General features: G+C 35.9%; 2 protein-coding genes across 3 annotated transcripts; both read right to left on the reverse strand.

Moving 5' to 3' along the window:
* Nucleotides 1-835: 835 nt before the first annotated feature.
* On the reverse strand, nt 836-6,890 carry LOC125201606 (acyl-CoA hydrolase 2). 2 transcript variants are annotated; one of them, XM_048099783.2, is made up of 17 exons: nt 6,720-6,890; nt 6,519-6,617; nt 6,036-6,103; nt 5,861-5,942; nt 5,508-5,554; nt 5,302-5,427; nt 4,973-5,050; nt 4,620-4,707; nt 3,201-3,313; nt 2,562-2,624; nt 2,428-2,483; nt 1,921-2,025; nt 1,762-1,818; nt 1,533-1,634; nt 1,360-1,408; nt 1,198-1,266; nt 836-1,109 (listed from the first exon to the last, which is right to left on the reverse strand). In XM_048099783.2, exons 1-17 carry the CDS (start codon nt 6,733-6,735, stop codon nt 1,032-1,034), a joined length of 1,296 nt encoding a protein of 431 aa, XP_047955740.1. In that variant the 5' UTR covers nt 6,736-6,890; the 3' UTR covers nt 836-1,031. The 2 variants fall into 2 exon arrangements, with proteins under 2 accessions (XP_047955740.1, XP_088922248.1); XM_089066122.1 differs by having other exon boundaries at nt 6,519-6,611; nt 6,720-6,889.
* Nucleotides 6,891-9,263: 2,373 nt separating this feature from the next.
* On the reverse strand, nt 9,264-12,069 carry MOS4 (modifier of snc1,4). The gene is made up of 7 exons (XM_048110009.2): nt 11,888-12,069; nt 11,532-11,780; nt 10,763-10,938; nt 10,530-10,613; nt 9,902-9,971; nt 9,662-9,795; nt 9,264-9,587 (listed from the first exon to the last, which is right to left on the reverse strand). The coding sequence occupies exons 2-7, from the start codon at nt 11,763-11,765 to the stop codon at nt 9,536-9,538; spliced, it is 750 nt and encodes a 249-aa protein (XP_047965966.1). The 5' UTR covers nt 11,766-11,780; nt 11,888-12,069; the 3' UTR covers nt 9,264-9,535.
* Between the last annotated feature and the right edge of the window lie 794 nt (nt 12,070-12,863).

Consider the following 12,863-nt stretch of genomic DNA (forward strand, 5'->3'; position numbering starts at 1 on the left):
AGTGTGTTTTTATTAATTGAATTTGTTGAAAATAAAAATAAAAAATGAAATTAAATGAATAGTTAAAGGATGAGATTGTTAAGAGATGGAGGGATGCAAGTGTTGTCTCTTAGTTAAGAGATGAGCTGAAAAGTACAGTGGGGCCCGTGAATAGTAAAGAGATGAGACAGTTAAGAGACAAGGATGCGGATGGCCTAATAACAAGGAACTCCTCTCTCGGCTAGGACTCCCGCCACATCATCATTATCCGCTATTTTTGTTCCAGACCACAATTCCTATAATATACGCCCTCTATCCAAGCCAGAACATTTAATTTACACTATTAATTATTTTACTTCTAAAATTGAAATACTAGACAATATACTCTTAAGCACTTAAACTTATGGGGCTTCCTATGTGTGTCTACCTATTTTTATTCATATAAGGGCATCCGCAATGGAGTCTTTCACCAAGTCCGACAGAAGTGGTCGGAGGCGAGACGTGTTACGGGGTGTACGAGAAGAAAAAGTGGCGGGCCCAGCCTAGGGCATGGCCGACCAATGACGAGGCAGCGATGATAGACCTTAGGGCTGTGATAGGTCAAGAAGCCATTTTGTGGGCCAGAGTAAGTGCAATGAGGCGCCAAGGATGAGGAGAGGAGGGTCGACGCCCACGCAGAGGAGGAGGCCCAAGCTGCTGCTATCATCACGGAGTGAGCAATGTGGGAAGAGGCTACGGCTAGGGCATGAGAGAAAGAACGTGGAACCATTAGATTTTTGTTGCTGCAACATAAATATTCCCATAGGTCTGGTGTTATTTAAATTTTGATATTCAAGCTATATTTCATCCCACTCAATTTATAAAACATCAATGAAGCTTTATCATAGACCAAATTTGTATGTTATGGCCGTGTACGTGAAACACTCAAGAATTGTTTAAGAGAGAGAATAACTAAACATTTGAAGTAAATTAACTACACTTATATATTTCTACCACAACACACTTGTCTACACGCGCCAGCTTCAAAATAGACTTGATATATGCCATGAAATTTACAGTTTGGATTGGGAAGATGGAGCTGGTTCCCTGGCCCTCCTCAATAACCCCTCTTGCGTCAACGAAACAACTAACTGATAATAACAATTAAATTTATCAGATATAACTACTTTTAAACTCAATACCTGTCTGTTATATAATGGTGTGGATAATGAGTTATACCTCTCCTGTTCGGGTAAACATTCGTCCGGTAACAAATCCACGACCGCTGTGAGCATTTGGACTATCGATCTGAGAACAAACAAAGCATCATCGGATGAGAGAATTAGAACTTGTTTAACTGCTGATAGGAATAGGAATGGCAGAAGTGAGCTTGCTACTTACCACATATAGCAGCCAATCGTCAGCTCTCAAAGGCTTGTGAAACCACATCCTGAGAGAATAATATACCGACAGATGTATTATGCGGTTAAATATACTGAGAACTCTCTTTGTGGAGAATCTGTAATTCGAAGAAAAAGGGAAAAAAGATGACGGTGTGAGAAATATGGACTCACGAATGGTCTAGGCTGACAGAAGATGACTTCAAACCCTTTTCGCGGTGTGGGTTTAAACTCACTTGGAGAAAAATCAGATCAGAAGCATAAGCCACCACGCATCTGCACAACAGTCGAGTGAACTTCCCACCATCAATCCAAGTCGAGAACAGTTCTTATTTGATTTCCCAAAAGTTCAACTTTCATAAGCGAATAAGTGAGCATAAAGGGCCTGCTAAAAGAGAGTAACCTGTGCAAAGCTTGATCATCGGAAAGTGTTCCTTTAGCTCTAAACCAGTACCTTAAACTGCAGAGTATAAAACAGAAATGAAAGTGAGAATGCCTTCACAAAGTATTACTCCTAGTACATCACAAATGAATTTGATGGACAAGAAAAGAATCCAGAGACCTTGGAGGAGATTTTGTGTAATTGGTGGAAGTATTAGGCTCACAGAACCTAATCTCGATGGGCCATGGCAAAAAATCAGTAGTGGCAACCTTGTTCCGGTATGTCCTGCAGCACACGTTAATAGCAAACCAAAGTAAATGACCTATAAGGTTTTAATAAATTTATGCGTTTGAGAGGACACATTTGATAAGAATGAGTAAGAAAGGGAACAAATCGATACATATTGAAGATAGAGAACAATCCACATGGAAGGGTGATATAATAGAATCTAGTGATGTGGGAATAGAATTGTGGGTGCGGCAAGCCAATACCATTGTCTTTCGTCAAATGAAGAGGAGAAAGTAGGGCATCTTCTGTACGTATTATTTAGCTCAACTCGAGAACTTATTGAATTATATATAGCTCTATTTGGTAAAATTTCTTTAACATTCCTTTATTTTTGGAATTGGGTCAATTGTGTTCATGGTACTGTTAAAAACACATAATGCTCAAGATAAGAAGTCAGACCTCGGAAGCCGAGGATCAACAAGACGTTGGTCACGTAACTCTTCCATGGATAAAAGCTGAAGCAAAGCAATAATTTGAAATTTTACAGAATATAAAAGACACTAATAAGAACTGATAAAAGTGTATTTCGAAACCTTTTCTGGATCTGACACGGAAGGCATCGTTGCCACCTGGTGAACAAACTGATGCTCCTCTTTCTGTATATTGTTCGCAATGTTTAGAAAAAGTTGCAATAACAGAACAAGGATAATCATTCCAAATGTAAGCTATCAATGACATATTTAGTTTCAGCACTCTCCAATTTTCGCAGGCAATCATCCTTTACTTTTTTTAAAAAACGGCCTAATCCCGCATTATCAATCCATACAAAAGAAACCCCAGACACCAAATAAAGGAAGAGCCCATAATGAATCTCTTCTAGCTTTAAGACGCCACGTACAATGAAATACAACCCATACCATAGCTTTATAGCCACGTTAAAAAAATCAACAATCTAAGGTCTACTCTAAGAAGGGGCTATAATTTTATTTTTGGCAATAAAGGAAAAATTTACTTCTCATCATATGTTATTTAGTTCTGATTCAGTTTCTCTTTGTCGTACTTTTGACAGCCTGATAGAGAGCGACGTGATACGACAGGATGGTGACCAAAAATAAATCACTGTGCCATCACCTGAACTTTTATAGGATTGCCGATTACCTACAATTGGCAGTGTGAGCATGTATGTATATATGGCAGATCAAAGAAGAGCATCACACTCATGATGGAATTACCTGAAAAGAAGCTATCAATGTAAACACGACATTCCCCCTTTGTATAGCATCCACCCTTCGGGTCGCAAAGCTTTTCCCATCACGTACCCGATGCACTTCATATATAATTGGTTCTGAAACCATTATGAAACATCAATTATAATGACATGTTACTTTTGGATCAGCTTTTATACTATATGGTGTAATTAGAAAAATGGTGAATGAGAACACCCATCAAATTTGAGCACAATGATTGTTTATTAGCCATCATAATCATCTCCAGTTCTTAATGAATGTAGACATACTTATTTGGCTAACTCCAAACTTTAAAACCCCCTGAACATTGTATATACTTGGTTTCAGATTCAAGAGCTCTGTGTGTCGATCATGTTTTCGTAGCATATATTGCATGTTGCACTTTTAACCTTATTACCAATTTAATACTCCTAAGAGGCCTAGAAAGGGTTCATCTTAGAATCAATGTTATCAATCTCGTATGGCAGCTTATGGCGGTTCGCCTAAAAACCGCCACAAGGATATGGCGGCGTATTAGTATGGACTATGGCGGATATGGCAGTCAATAATTAAACAAATAAAATAACACTTAAATATTTATATATAATTCAAAAATTAGAAAATAATAAAAATATAACATCTAAAACTCTTAAAACAATTAATAAAGCATAAAATACAACCCTAACCTCCATGTTTCTTGCACAATGCCCCATTCTTAAATGCAGTACGCGCGCAATGTTGTCAAATGGCGGATATGGCGGTGCTATGGCAGCGCCATGGTGCTATGGCGTTTCCACTGCCGAACGCCATGCCATAGCGCCATGGAGCCGCCATATCCGCTATTTGATAACATGTTAGAATAAAAACCTTCAAATGAAGTTAGAATCCTAAATCAAACTTTCAAATTTTGAAGAACCATAGCATAGCTACAGCCTGAGCACTAATACTTGCTGAATCTCATACTGATTGTTATGGGATGTAATCATTTACAGATCAGGATAAAAAAAAGGCATTTTTCAGTAACAAGTACTACTACAATTTCTGGGGGAATAACCAACTTCTTGTAAATTCCTAAGAATTGTGTACGTACAACTTCAGGGACAATAACTAACTCCTTGTCAAATCCCTTAATATTTATGTAAGTAACAATGTTTAATGGAGTACTAACAAATTTAGTAACATAATGATAACACTAATTCAATCCAAATGTTACATAAATTCCAATAATAAATCTCCACCTGAATATTCTCTTTACTCAACCACCAGAAGACATTACGCAATTAGTTTTGGAAAAGATCAAGACTAACTAGAGACGTATTTTGAAGGAAATCACTGAACAAACATAAGCATGGCAGAATTCAGAATTAGCGATAAAAGTAGAGATATTGAGGATATTGAGGATATTGAATAGACATGGATACGTACTATTAAAATCTCCAAGAAGAAGGAAGTATGCATGCAAACTGTGAATAATCTTTAAACAATCAACGGTTTTACATGCTGCAGCCAGTGCCTGCATTCATCGTCCAATGCAGACAATCAGTGGAAGAGATCCATCAATAGCAAATTAGCAACATTAAAGGAAAAAAAGAAAAGGAAAATATGTAAAAGGCCCATGGTAGGCCATATGGAGGCAAACGAGATTTAAATAGTAAGCTGGCAACAAATTTGAAATATATCCAATGGTACTTAACCAATCACATCAACAATTGTATTTGGCCTCTGAAATGAATTGGAAACCACGTGATTCTATATTTATTTTTGAAGGAAAGGCATACCTGTCCGAGAAATTGCCCGCCAAACACTTTTCCAAATTTTGGTGCATCAGGCAAAGTAATACCTTGGAAAATGTTAACCTGTGATGGAGAAGGACAGGTACTTTTTAGATTAAACTTTTTGATAACACAACACAGCCAAACAAATACTATAAAAATGAGGCTAACTCAGGGAAATCGAACGAAAGAAAAGCAATTCCAGAAGGAGAAGAATCCCTTTAGGACACTACTTTCAAACGAATACTATCAGTTGCCTACTTTCCCCTTGTCAAAACTTTAAAGCAAGTAAAGCACCACTTTCCAAAAAAAAAACTAACTCTTTTGCTATATACCTCTATAGGATCCAGTTGTAGAATTCTCTCAATGAGTGGACGCTTCTCCTGTGCGTCATCCTCACTCCAAATTGATTTCGATTTTAACATATGCATTTTATCATTAGGAAGGACTAGGCAAGTCAGCTGCATAAAGATAGACATGTAATATAAGCACTCCTGCACAATCAGTGGAATATACTTGATATATAAGATAGCAATGCAACCTTAGACAAGGCAAGCACATCCGCTGTCTGAGTAGATGATGACATCCCTGCAATTGAACTTCAGCCTTCAGTATATTCTCATACACTCTATATAGAGATGCATACAAATAATCCTCCTAGAGCCCTAACAAATCCCAAAGCATATGCAAGAGGCAATGGGTAATAAATTATGTTGGGGATATAGAGTAATAAGTATACAATTTTGTTTTAACAAAATGGATGCACAGAGGAAGTAAAAGGGAAGTTACACTTCAAGTCTAAGCACTGGTTCAAAGAACCCTTTGAGTATATGAATCAGATGTAGAACAGGAAATTGAATGCATATGATGAAAAATTAAGCATTGGCATCTAACCATGGCCAAAAAAGTCGTATTTCTTCAAATGATATTCAGCGTGATTTTGATCATCGGAATGAAAAGACCCACAGACCTCAGCCTGAGAAGATTTACAAGTACAGTTAAAGAGAGATCACACAATCATAGAGTATACCTCTATAGTCTACAACGAAAATCACTGTCACGGTGTTACCTCTCCTTCCCATATAAAATAAATGCCATCCGCCTCTTCTCCTTCACGAACTATATAATCACCTTGGTCTTCAATATTGTAGGCAAAAAAAGAGATTAGTTGATAGAAGTAAAAAACTGCGAATGTGCAAACAAGCAACACTCGAAGTCACTTTTAAAAATGGAGATTGATAATACAGAACCACAAATTAAACAAGTCTTGCAAAGCTAGTTATGCGCTCTTTCGAAGGCATGTGGTTCAGCTCAACGCTAAATGTCGAAGCCAATACCAAGCTTGCTAAAACTTTTCTACAGTAACTGCTTTTAGCTCAATTCACCAAACTCAGAAATGAACATATGAGAGACATTTAAAGATCGAGCTAGCATCTGAATTCCATTGGTGTTCGAGTTAATCAAATCTAGTTCCTAACAATCAATCACATCCAACAATCATCCCGATCAAATCCATCAAATGATCAAATTTGATAAAGCAATCACAAATTACCGTAGCGCTTAACAGAAACCACTTCGGCGATCTTCCTCAGAGACGAACTCGGCAGCGTCTGGAGCAGCGGCACACCCCCCAAAAACTCGATCACTGCCACTTTAAACAATTGATGTGAAAAATCCACAAAATTACTCGAAAATAAAACAAAATAAATAGTTGAGGTAACAGAAATAGGTCGTAGATCTGAGAGAAGCAAACCTAATTCGGGGTTCATGGCTACAAAATTTAGGCAGTTAGCGAGGATCACTCTATTGTGATGTTGATGAAGCGCCGCGGAAATTGAAAGTGAATTTATCAAGTGTGGAGAGTGTAATCTGGTGCGGGTGGAGATAAGGCAATAATTGTGCTCCGACACCCTCGTGAAGCGTGAGCCAATGGATCAGGTTTGAGTCAAACAGCACGTGTGTCTCGTTTTTAAATGCGGCCTCGGCCTCGCCGCAGTCCTGATAGTGTGGGTCAACTTCGAAGTTTAGTGGGAATACTGAATACAGTATATATTTTCACATTTCAGAGTGGAAAATGCAAACCCAAATGATGGAGTTTACAATTCGAAATTGTATATTACTCACACAGTCACCTTGTCATATTACAATGCTTAGCATTCTAATCTAAAATCAAAATCAAGATCAAATCTCTGTTTTTAGATTTTAAAATAAATGGATGAGATTAAGTCTTAGAATTTCAATAAATAGTAGACAAAATATCAACATAAGGATAATATCGTCATTATGTTATCATATGATAATTTTCGTGAATGTTTTTTATATCAACATAGTGTATTACAAATATCAACAATATGACATAAGAATATCAACACTAGTACAAGAAAATATAAACACATATTTATTGAGATTTTTACATGGTTTTATTGAGATTTTTTTGATGTATTTGTTGATAAAAATCTGGCTATCAACATTTACAAAAATTAAAATAAAAAATATCAAATTTCATCATCCGAACGTCGTCAGAACATATGCAATTGAGATCTCGTTGGAATTCTTATAAAATTATCTTTAATTTGATATATTTTTTGTGAAAAAATCATTTAAATCGAGAGAGTTACGTAAATTTAAAGTTTTAAGATGATTTTAATGATAGAGAATTGACATTAATACCCTCTAATGTTATTTATTAATTTTTTTAATTAAATATATAATCATGTGACATTATTTCAACCACCAGATCTTCTTAATCTAATGGCTAAGATTTAGTCTTAGTTTGGAATTGCTAATTAGTTAGCAATTGATCACTCCCCTTACTCTCACATATCATAGACGGAGCTGATATTTATTTTGAAAAAGATTTATTATCATGGTTTTCTAAACCAATTATTTGGAGTGTTATCATGCAAATCAAATCCACCACATTAATATTCCCTTCACTTTCCATTTGCCCATTATAAGTGTGATTAATTTCTCTTTTTAACAAAAAAATAAAATTTTAATCCTCTCTTATTTTATTCACTCTCTTTTTACATCTCTCTTTATCTCTTTTACTTTTTCTCTCTCGTACTTTATTTTCTCCACTTTTAACTCAATGTATATTTTTTTAATCTCATGTCCAAAAGAAATCCATCACTTAGAAATCCATCATCCTATGTCGCATTCTCTCGGCCGCCACAATAGGGCGCCGCGCCCATGGGTGAGCCACGACAGCGGCTCAGCCGCGGCGCCCTGTTGTGGCGGCCAAGAGCTGCAGCATCCGCCCAGGTTCAAATTTTTTTTTTCTTTTTCAGTTTTTGTGCTAATTTTGGAGAAGATGAAGTGCGGAGAGAAATATGGAGAAGATGAAGTGCAGAGAGAGAAATATGGAGAGAGAGTGTGTGTGAGTAATTAAAAAGGGGGCGTCGATTTTCAAAAAATTAAATTACCATTAATTTAGGAAACAAATCATCTCTAAAACTAAATCCCAATTAAGATTGGTCAACTTTTTAATTAAGGATTGTGATTTCAATTCACACCTTAATTATGAAAATAATTAAAAATTCAAATTTTCAATAAAGATATTTACTTGTAATTATCATTTTTTAAATTAATTTATGTTTTTTTCTAATTATTATAGTCCGATAATTTTTATTCTAGTTAAATAAAATATATAAAAAATAAAAAAATTAATTAATTTAGTGGCTTTGGCTTGTCCACTATTAGGATGGACAAGTATTTTTGTGGCCTAGCCAAATTTTTTTGGCTTAGGCAGGGCCACGAGCTGAATTATTGTTCATAGTGGCCGAGCTGAATTATTGCGAACACCCGAGTAATTCACTTGAATATAGAGAGTAGTTCATAGTGGGGTATTGTTCAAAAAAGAGAGAGAAAGTGAATAATACATGAATTACATTAAAATTTTAGTTTTTACCTAATTCTACTTTATATTATCCTAATTTACATCAACGTTTGCAATTCACATAAATTTTTGTTTAGAATTTAACATGAGCCTAGCTTGTCCGAAGTCCAATGTGACATCTAAAAGTACAAAGCTCTTGATAATACCCTATAATTATAATGGCTAGATTTTGGTTACAGGTAGGACAAGAAAATGATTTGAAGTTATAGTCATGAAACTCTCTTCTGTTTTTTCCATATGGAATTCTCTTACATTGTCTCACAATGGATTCCGAAGAACCAAGTGAACAACGAAATTTTAATATAAACATAAAAATAAAATTAACAGTTCATGTATTTATACATAAAGCAATTAATTAAAAGCAAAATTTTAGATATAATTCACATTTTTATAGACAAATTAACCCACAAACGAATCACGTAAATATATTTAAAAAAGTTAGTAAAGCACTAAAGCCGTCGTGATAATTTATTAATTTTACAAAACCATGTTAGTAAATCGATGGGCACTGAAAAACGAACAGAGAACAAATAACTTAGCATCAAAATCCATGCAATGACTGGTACACAATACTAAATCTCTTTCCCTGTTCTATCGAATCACTGATACCTATTTTTCATGTATCAGATAACACAGTAAACTGTCCACAAACTTCAACCAAACCTCATTTTTCAGCTTCCTGCAATAGTTCCATTCTCAACATTTGCCTCCAAATTCCATCCCCTGAGTATGACCGTGTAAGAAACTTGTGAGTGTGGGAAACAAAAGGGAAAACTGACTTATCGGAGATTAATTACCTCTTGGCAGCTTCGATTTTTACTGCTTCAGCATGGGCTTCAATTTCAGCACATGCACTTTCTATTTCAATGTTTTTTAGACAGAGCTCCTTCCATTGTGCAGATAAAGCAGTGAGCTCGTAGGCGGTGTTTTGCTGAATATTTACAGAACAATAATGACATTAGGCATATCATGTCCTGGTGATTTTTCCTTGCTAAGGGGAAAGGTAAAGAAAAATAAAACAAGCTCTTTTGAAGTACCTGATGATACTTCCTCTCTCGATTGACAGATTCAATATGTCCATTGAGCTCCAGAACTTGAGATTGCATTCTGAAGGAAGCAAAAACATTAGCGTTGCAAAAGTAGAGCTACAGAAGTGTCTGAAATTAAGAGAGAGTTTCGAAGCAGGGATTAAAAAGGATAAGCACAAATGAAGCATGTAAAGTAACATCAGAGCTCTGATTATGAGATTATAATTATAGGCTGCTGAGGCAGAGAACTTTGAAAGGCCTTAAAAGAAACCGAAGATAGATGTATTACATGTGATGGATTTGCATGGACATTAGCAAATTTTTAGTTAGCAAGCTTCATAGACCTAGTAACCAAATTGGTAGATCAACTCACATCTCTGGAAAAGGATTTCAAGGTTCACAAATGATAGGATACAGGTAAAGAATGGAAAGCTACCTGAACCAGTAAAATGCCCAGTCAAGCAGTAAAGCCTGGTTTTCAACAGCTAAAGCTAAAGGTTTTATAACATTAACTTGTAACACATTCGTTCAGTTAATTAAAAAATAAGAATAGCGGAGCACGGAAAAACTGAAAAATGAATGACAAGCGGGACGTTTAAAGACTTTCCTATTTCACATTAAGCAGAGAGATATGCACCTTGACAGAAATGCCTCCAACTGTTGATTATACAACTTCCAAACATCAGGACCATGCTTCAGCATCAAATCCAGATTTTCAAGCCTACAGAAAAAAAAATATGACATATGTTCAATAGTTCAAGATAATGGTTGGTACTTGGTAGTATTGTGCATATGAAGGAAACCTTCACTCAAGATGAAATTACGTTTGGTATTAAGATCATATTAGTTTCATTGCAATAACCACATTACCTGATCACTTGATGCTGCAACAGGCGCTGGGCTTTCTGAACTGCTTGCCTCCATGCAGTCTCATCGTTTCGCTTATTCACCGGTGGCACATCAAGTCCATATCTGGATGTATCCATTTGGACCGGGGGTCTCCCAGCTCTAACTCTCTCATATTCCTTTGCAAGCATAGGATGATCCTGAAACAAAGACATGAATAAGAGGCACGAAAGCATCACAGCGTCTCTCTCTCTCTCTCAAACACACATACAGTAGAGAGATGTAGTCTGCTAATGGTAAAAGTATTAAAGGGGAGCAAATATGATAATCTTCAGAAAAGAAGGAAGATCCTCAAAATAAGATTATGCTTTAGAGCCAAAAGTCTGCTAACAAATGTTTAAGTTTAACACAGACAAGAAACAGAGGGGAAAGGGGTATGTCATTAGCATCTAACTAGGAGAGGAGAGGGTGGAGTTAATAACAGAAACACTTCTCTCAGAATTCTAGCAATATGCATAAAAAGTTCTCAGAAGAAAAAAATTACCCAATTTCCAATTATATATTCCCCAAATATCAACAGTATTGAGATAATCAATAATCAGATAGACATACATTAAACAACTGTCAAGCTAATACCATGCTTAAATTAAAGAGGATGGGAGGTCAATCTTAAAACATCTAATTGTCGATTTCCTCTAAAGCTATCTAACACACAGTATTAATGCAAAACTAAAACAAAAATCAAAATAACTATTAACTAGATTAAAATCCCAAATTGAAGCCCTATGTGTACCTGAAAGTTGAATGTGGGGAGAGGGGGGAGCTCTTTGAGGAAATCGGAAGGCTTCTTAGAGCTTAACCGCATCTCCTCTTCCACCAATCGGTCGACCTCTTCTTTAACCTTCGGATTGCTATAGTCGTCATCAATGTACGGCAAAGCATCAATTATTGGAGCTGCCGGCGCTGGAGCCGGCTCCGGCTGCGGTGGCGCCTCTAGCATCAGTATGTCGCCATTATCAGTCGCCATTACGTACAAAAACCCCTGCCGTTAACAATTTGTCAGCTGAGAATTCGCCTCACAATGGACGCATACGATAAATCGGAAGCGTAGGTTACGCAATAAATAATCAATTACAACGATTTTCTCACCTTCGAATAAAAATTAAGGGTTGTGACTTGTGCGCTGCGCTCACCGAGATGGAGGAAGGGCGCGGCGGTTAACGTAGGCCAGCGGTGGATTACAGTTGCCGGGATTTGCTGTGGCAGTCTGAATTTAGGTTTCCCTTTCGTTTTTGAATGTAAACTAATGAATCGTCTATTTAAAAAATTACTTATGCTACATTAGAAAGCGCATTAGTTTGGCTTTTATAATTTCATTGGATTGGATGTGTGGGGATATAAAAGGTAAGTCTAATTTTGATAATAACTTTTTTTGGTAATGTTTTTTTTTGGTAATAAATTTTGATAATAATTTTTATACTACTCTTTTTCTCTTCGTCTCTTGTTAATGATGCACTTTTCATGATTTAATAAAATGACATTTAATTAGTTACATATCTAATAAAATAAGAAAATTAACGGAATTAAAAGGTAGTAATTAGTATTGATTTTTGTGAAATTTTATTTATTTTAATTTTAATTGCGCGCTTTATTTGTGATTCTTAATTTTTAAAAAATAGGACAAATAGTAGTAAGTCATGAACTTTCACAATAGTTTGATTTTTCCCATGAATTTTAACTGTTGCATGAAAAGTCATGAACTTTACCCGACTGTATAAATTTCCCTTCTGGCGCCAAGTCACGCCTCCGGTGCTCCACGTAGGATAAGTTTGTGTCGGAAATCTATCGGGTCGGATGAGAAATTTACACAGTCCGGTAAAATTCATGACTTTTCATGCAACATTTAAAGTTCACGGGAAAAACCAAACTATTCTGAAAGTTCAGACTTTACAGACAATTTGCCCCCCAAAAAAATACTAAAATAACTTTAGCCCAGGCAAAATAATTAAAAGGCTGAGATATTGCAGTAAATCAAAGTGCATTTTTTTTATTAAACTGTAAATAATTATCAATTTTGTCTTCTTAAAACTTAAACACACGTTTCAATTTAGTGTCGTTACAAAAT

The sequence above is a fragment of the Salvia hispanica genome, chromosome 2, assembly GCF_029641045.1.
Source record: "Salvia hispanica isolate PSC_SH4W2 chromosome 2, Shi_PSC_v1, whole genome shotgun sequence".
Taxonomy (NCBI): Eukaryota; Viridiplantae; Streptophyta; class Magnoliopsida; order Lamiales; family Lamiaceae; genus Salvia; species Salvia hispanica.

Coding starts and splice junctions, on each gene's coding strand:
- LOC125201606 (XM_048099783.2), bottom strand. Junction 5,943..6,035: donor ATTTTATATGGGAAGGAGAG/GTAACACCGTGA, acceptor AAATCTTCTCAG/GCTGAGGTCTGTGGGTCTTT. Junction 2,625..3,200: donor CATTGATAGCTTCTTTTCAG/GTAATTCCATCA, acceptor AACAATATACAG/AAAGAGGAGCATCAGTTTGT.
- MOS4 (XM_048110009.2), bottom strand. CDS start 11,765: ATGGCGACTGATAATGGCGACATACTGATGCTAGAGGCGCCACCGCAG. Junction 9,796..9,901: donor GAGAGAGGAAGTATCATCAG/GTACTTCAAAAG, acceptor GTAAATATTCAG/CAAAACACCGCCTACGAGCT. Junction 9,588..9,661: donor AAAATCGAAGCTGCCAAGAG/GTAATTAATCTC, acceptor GGTCATACTCAG/GGGATGGAATTTGGAGGCAA.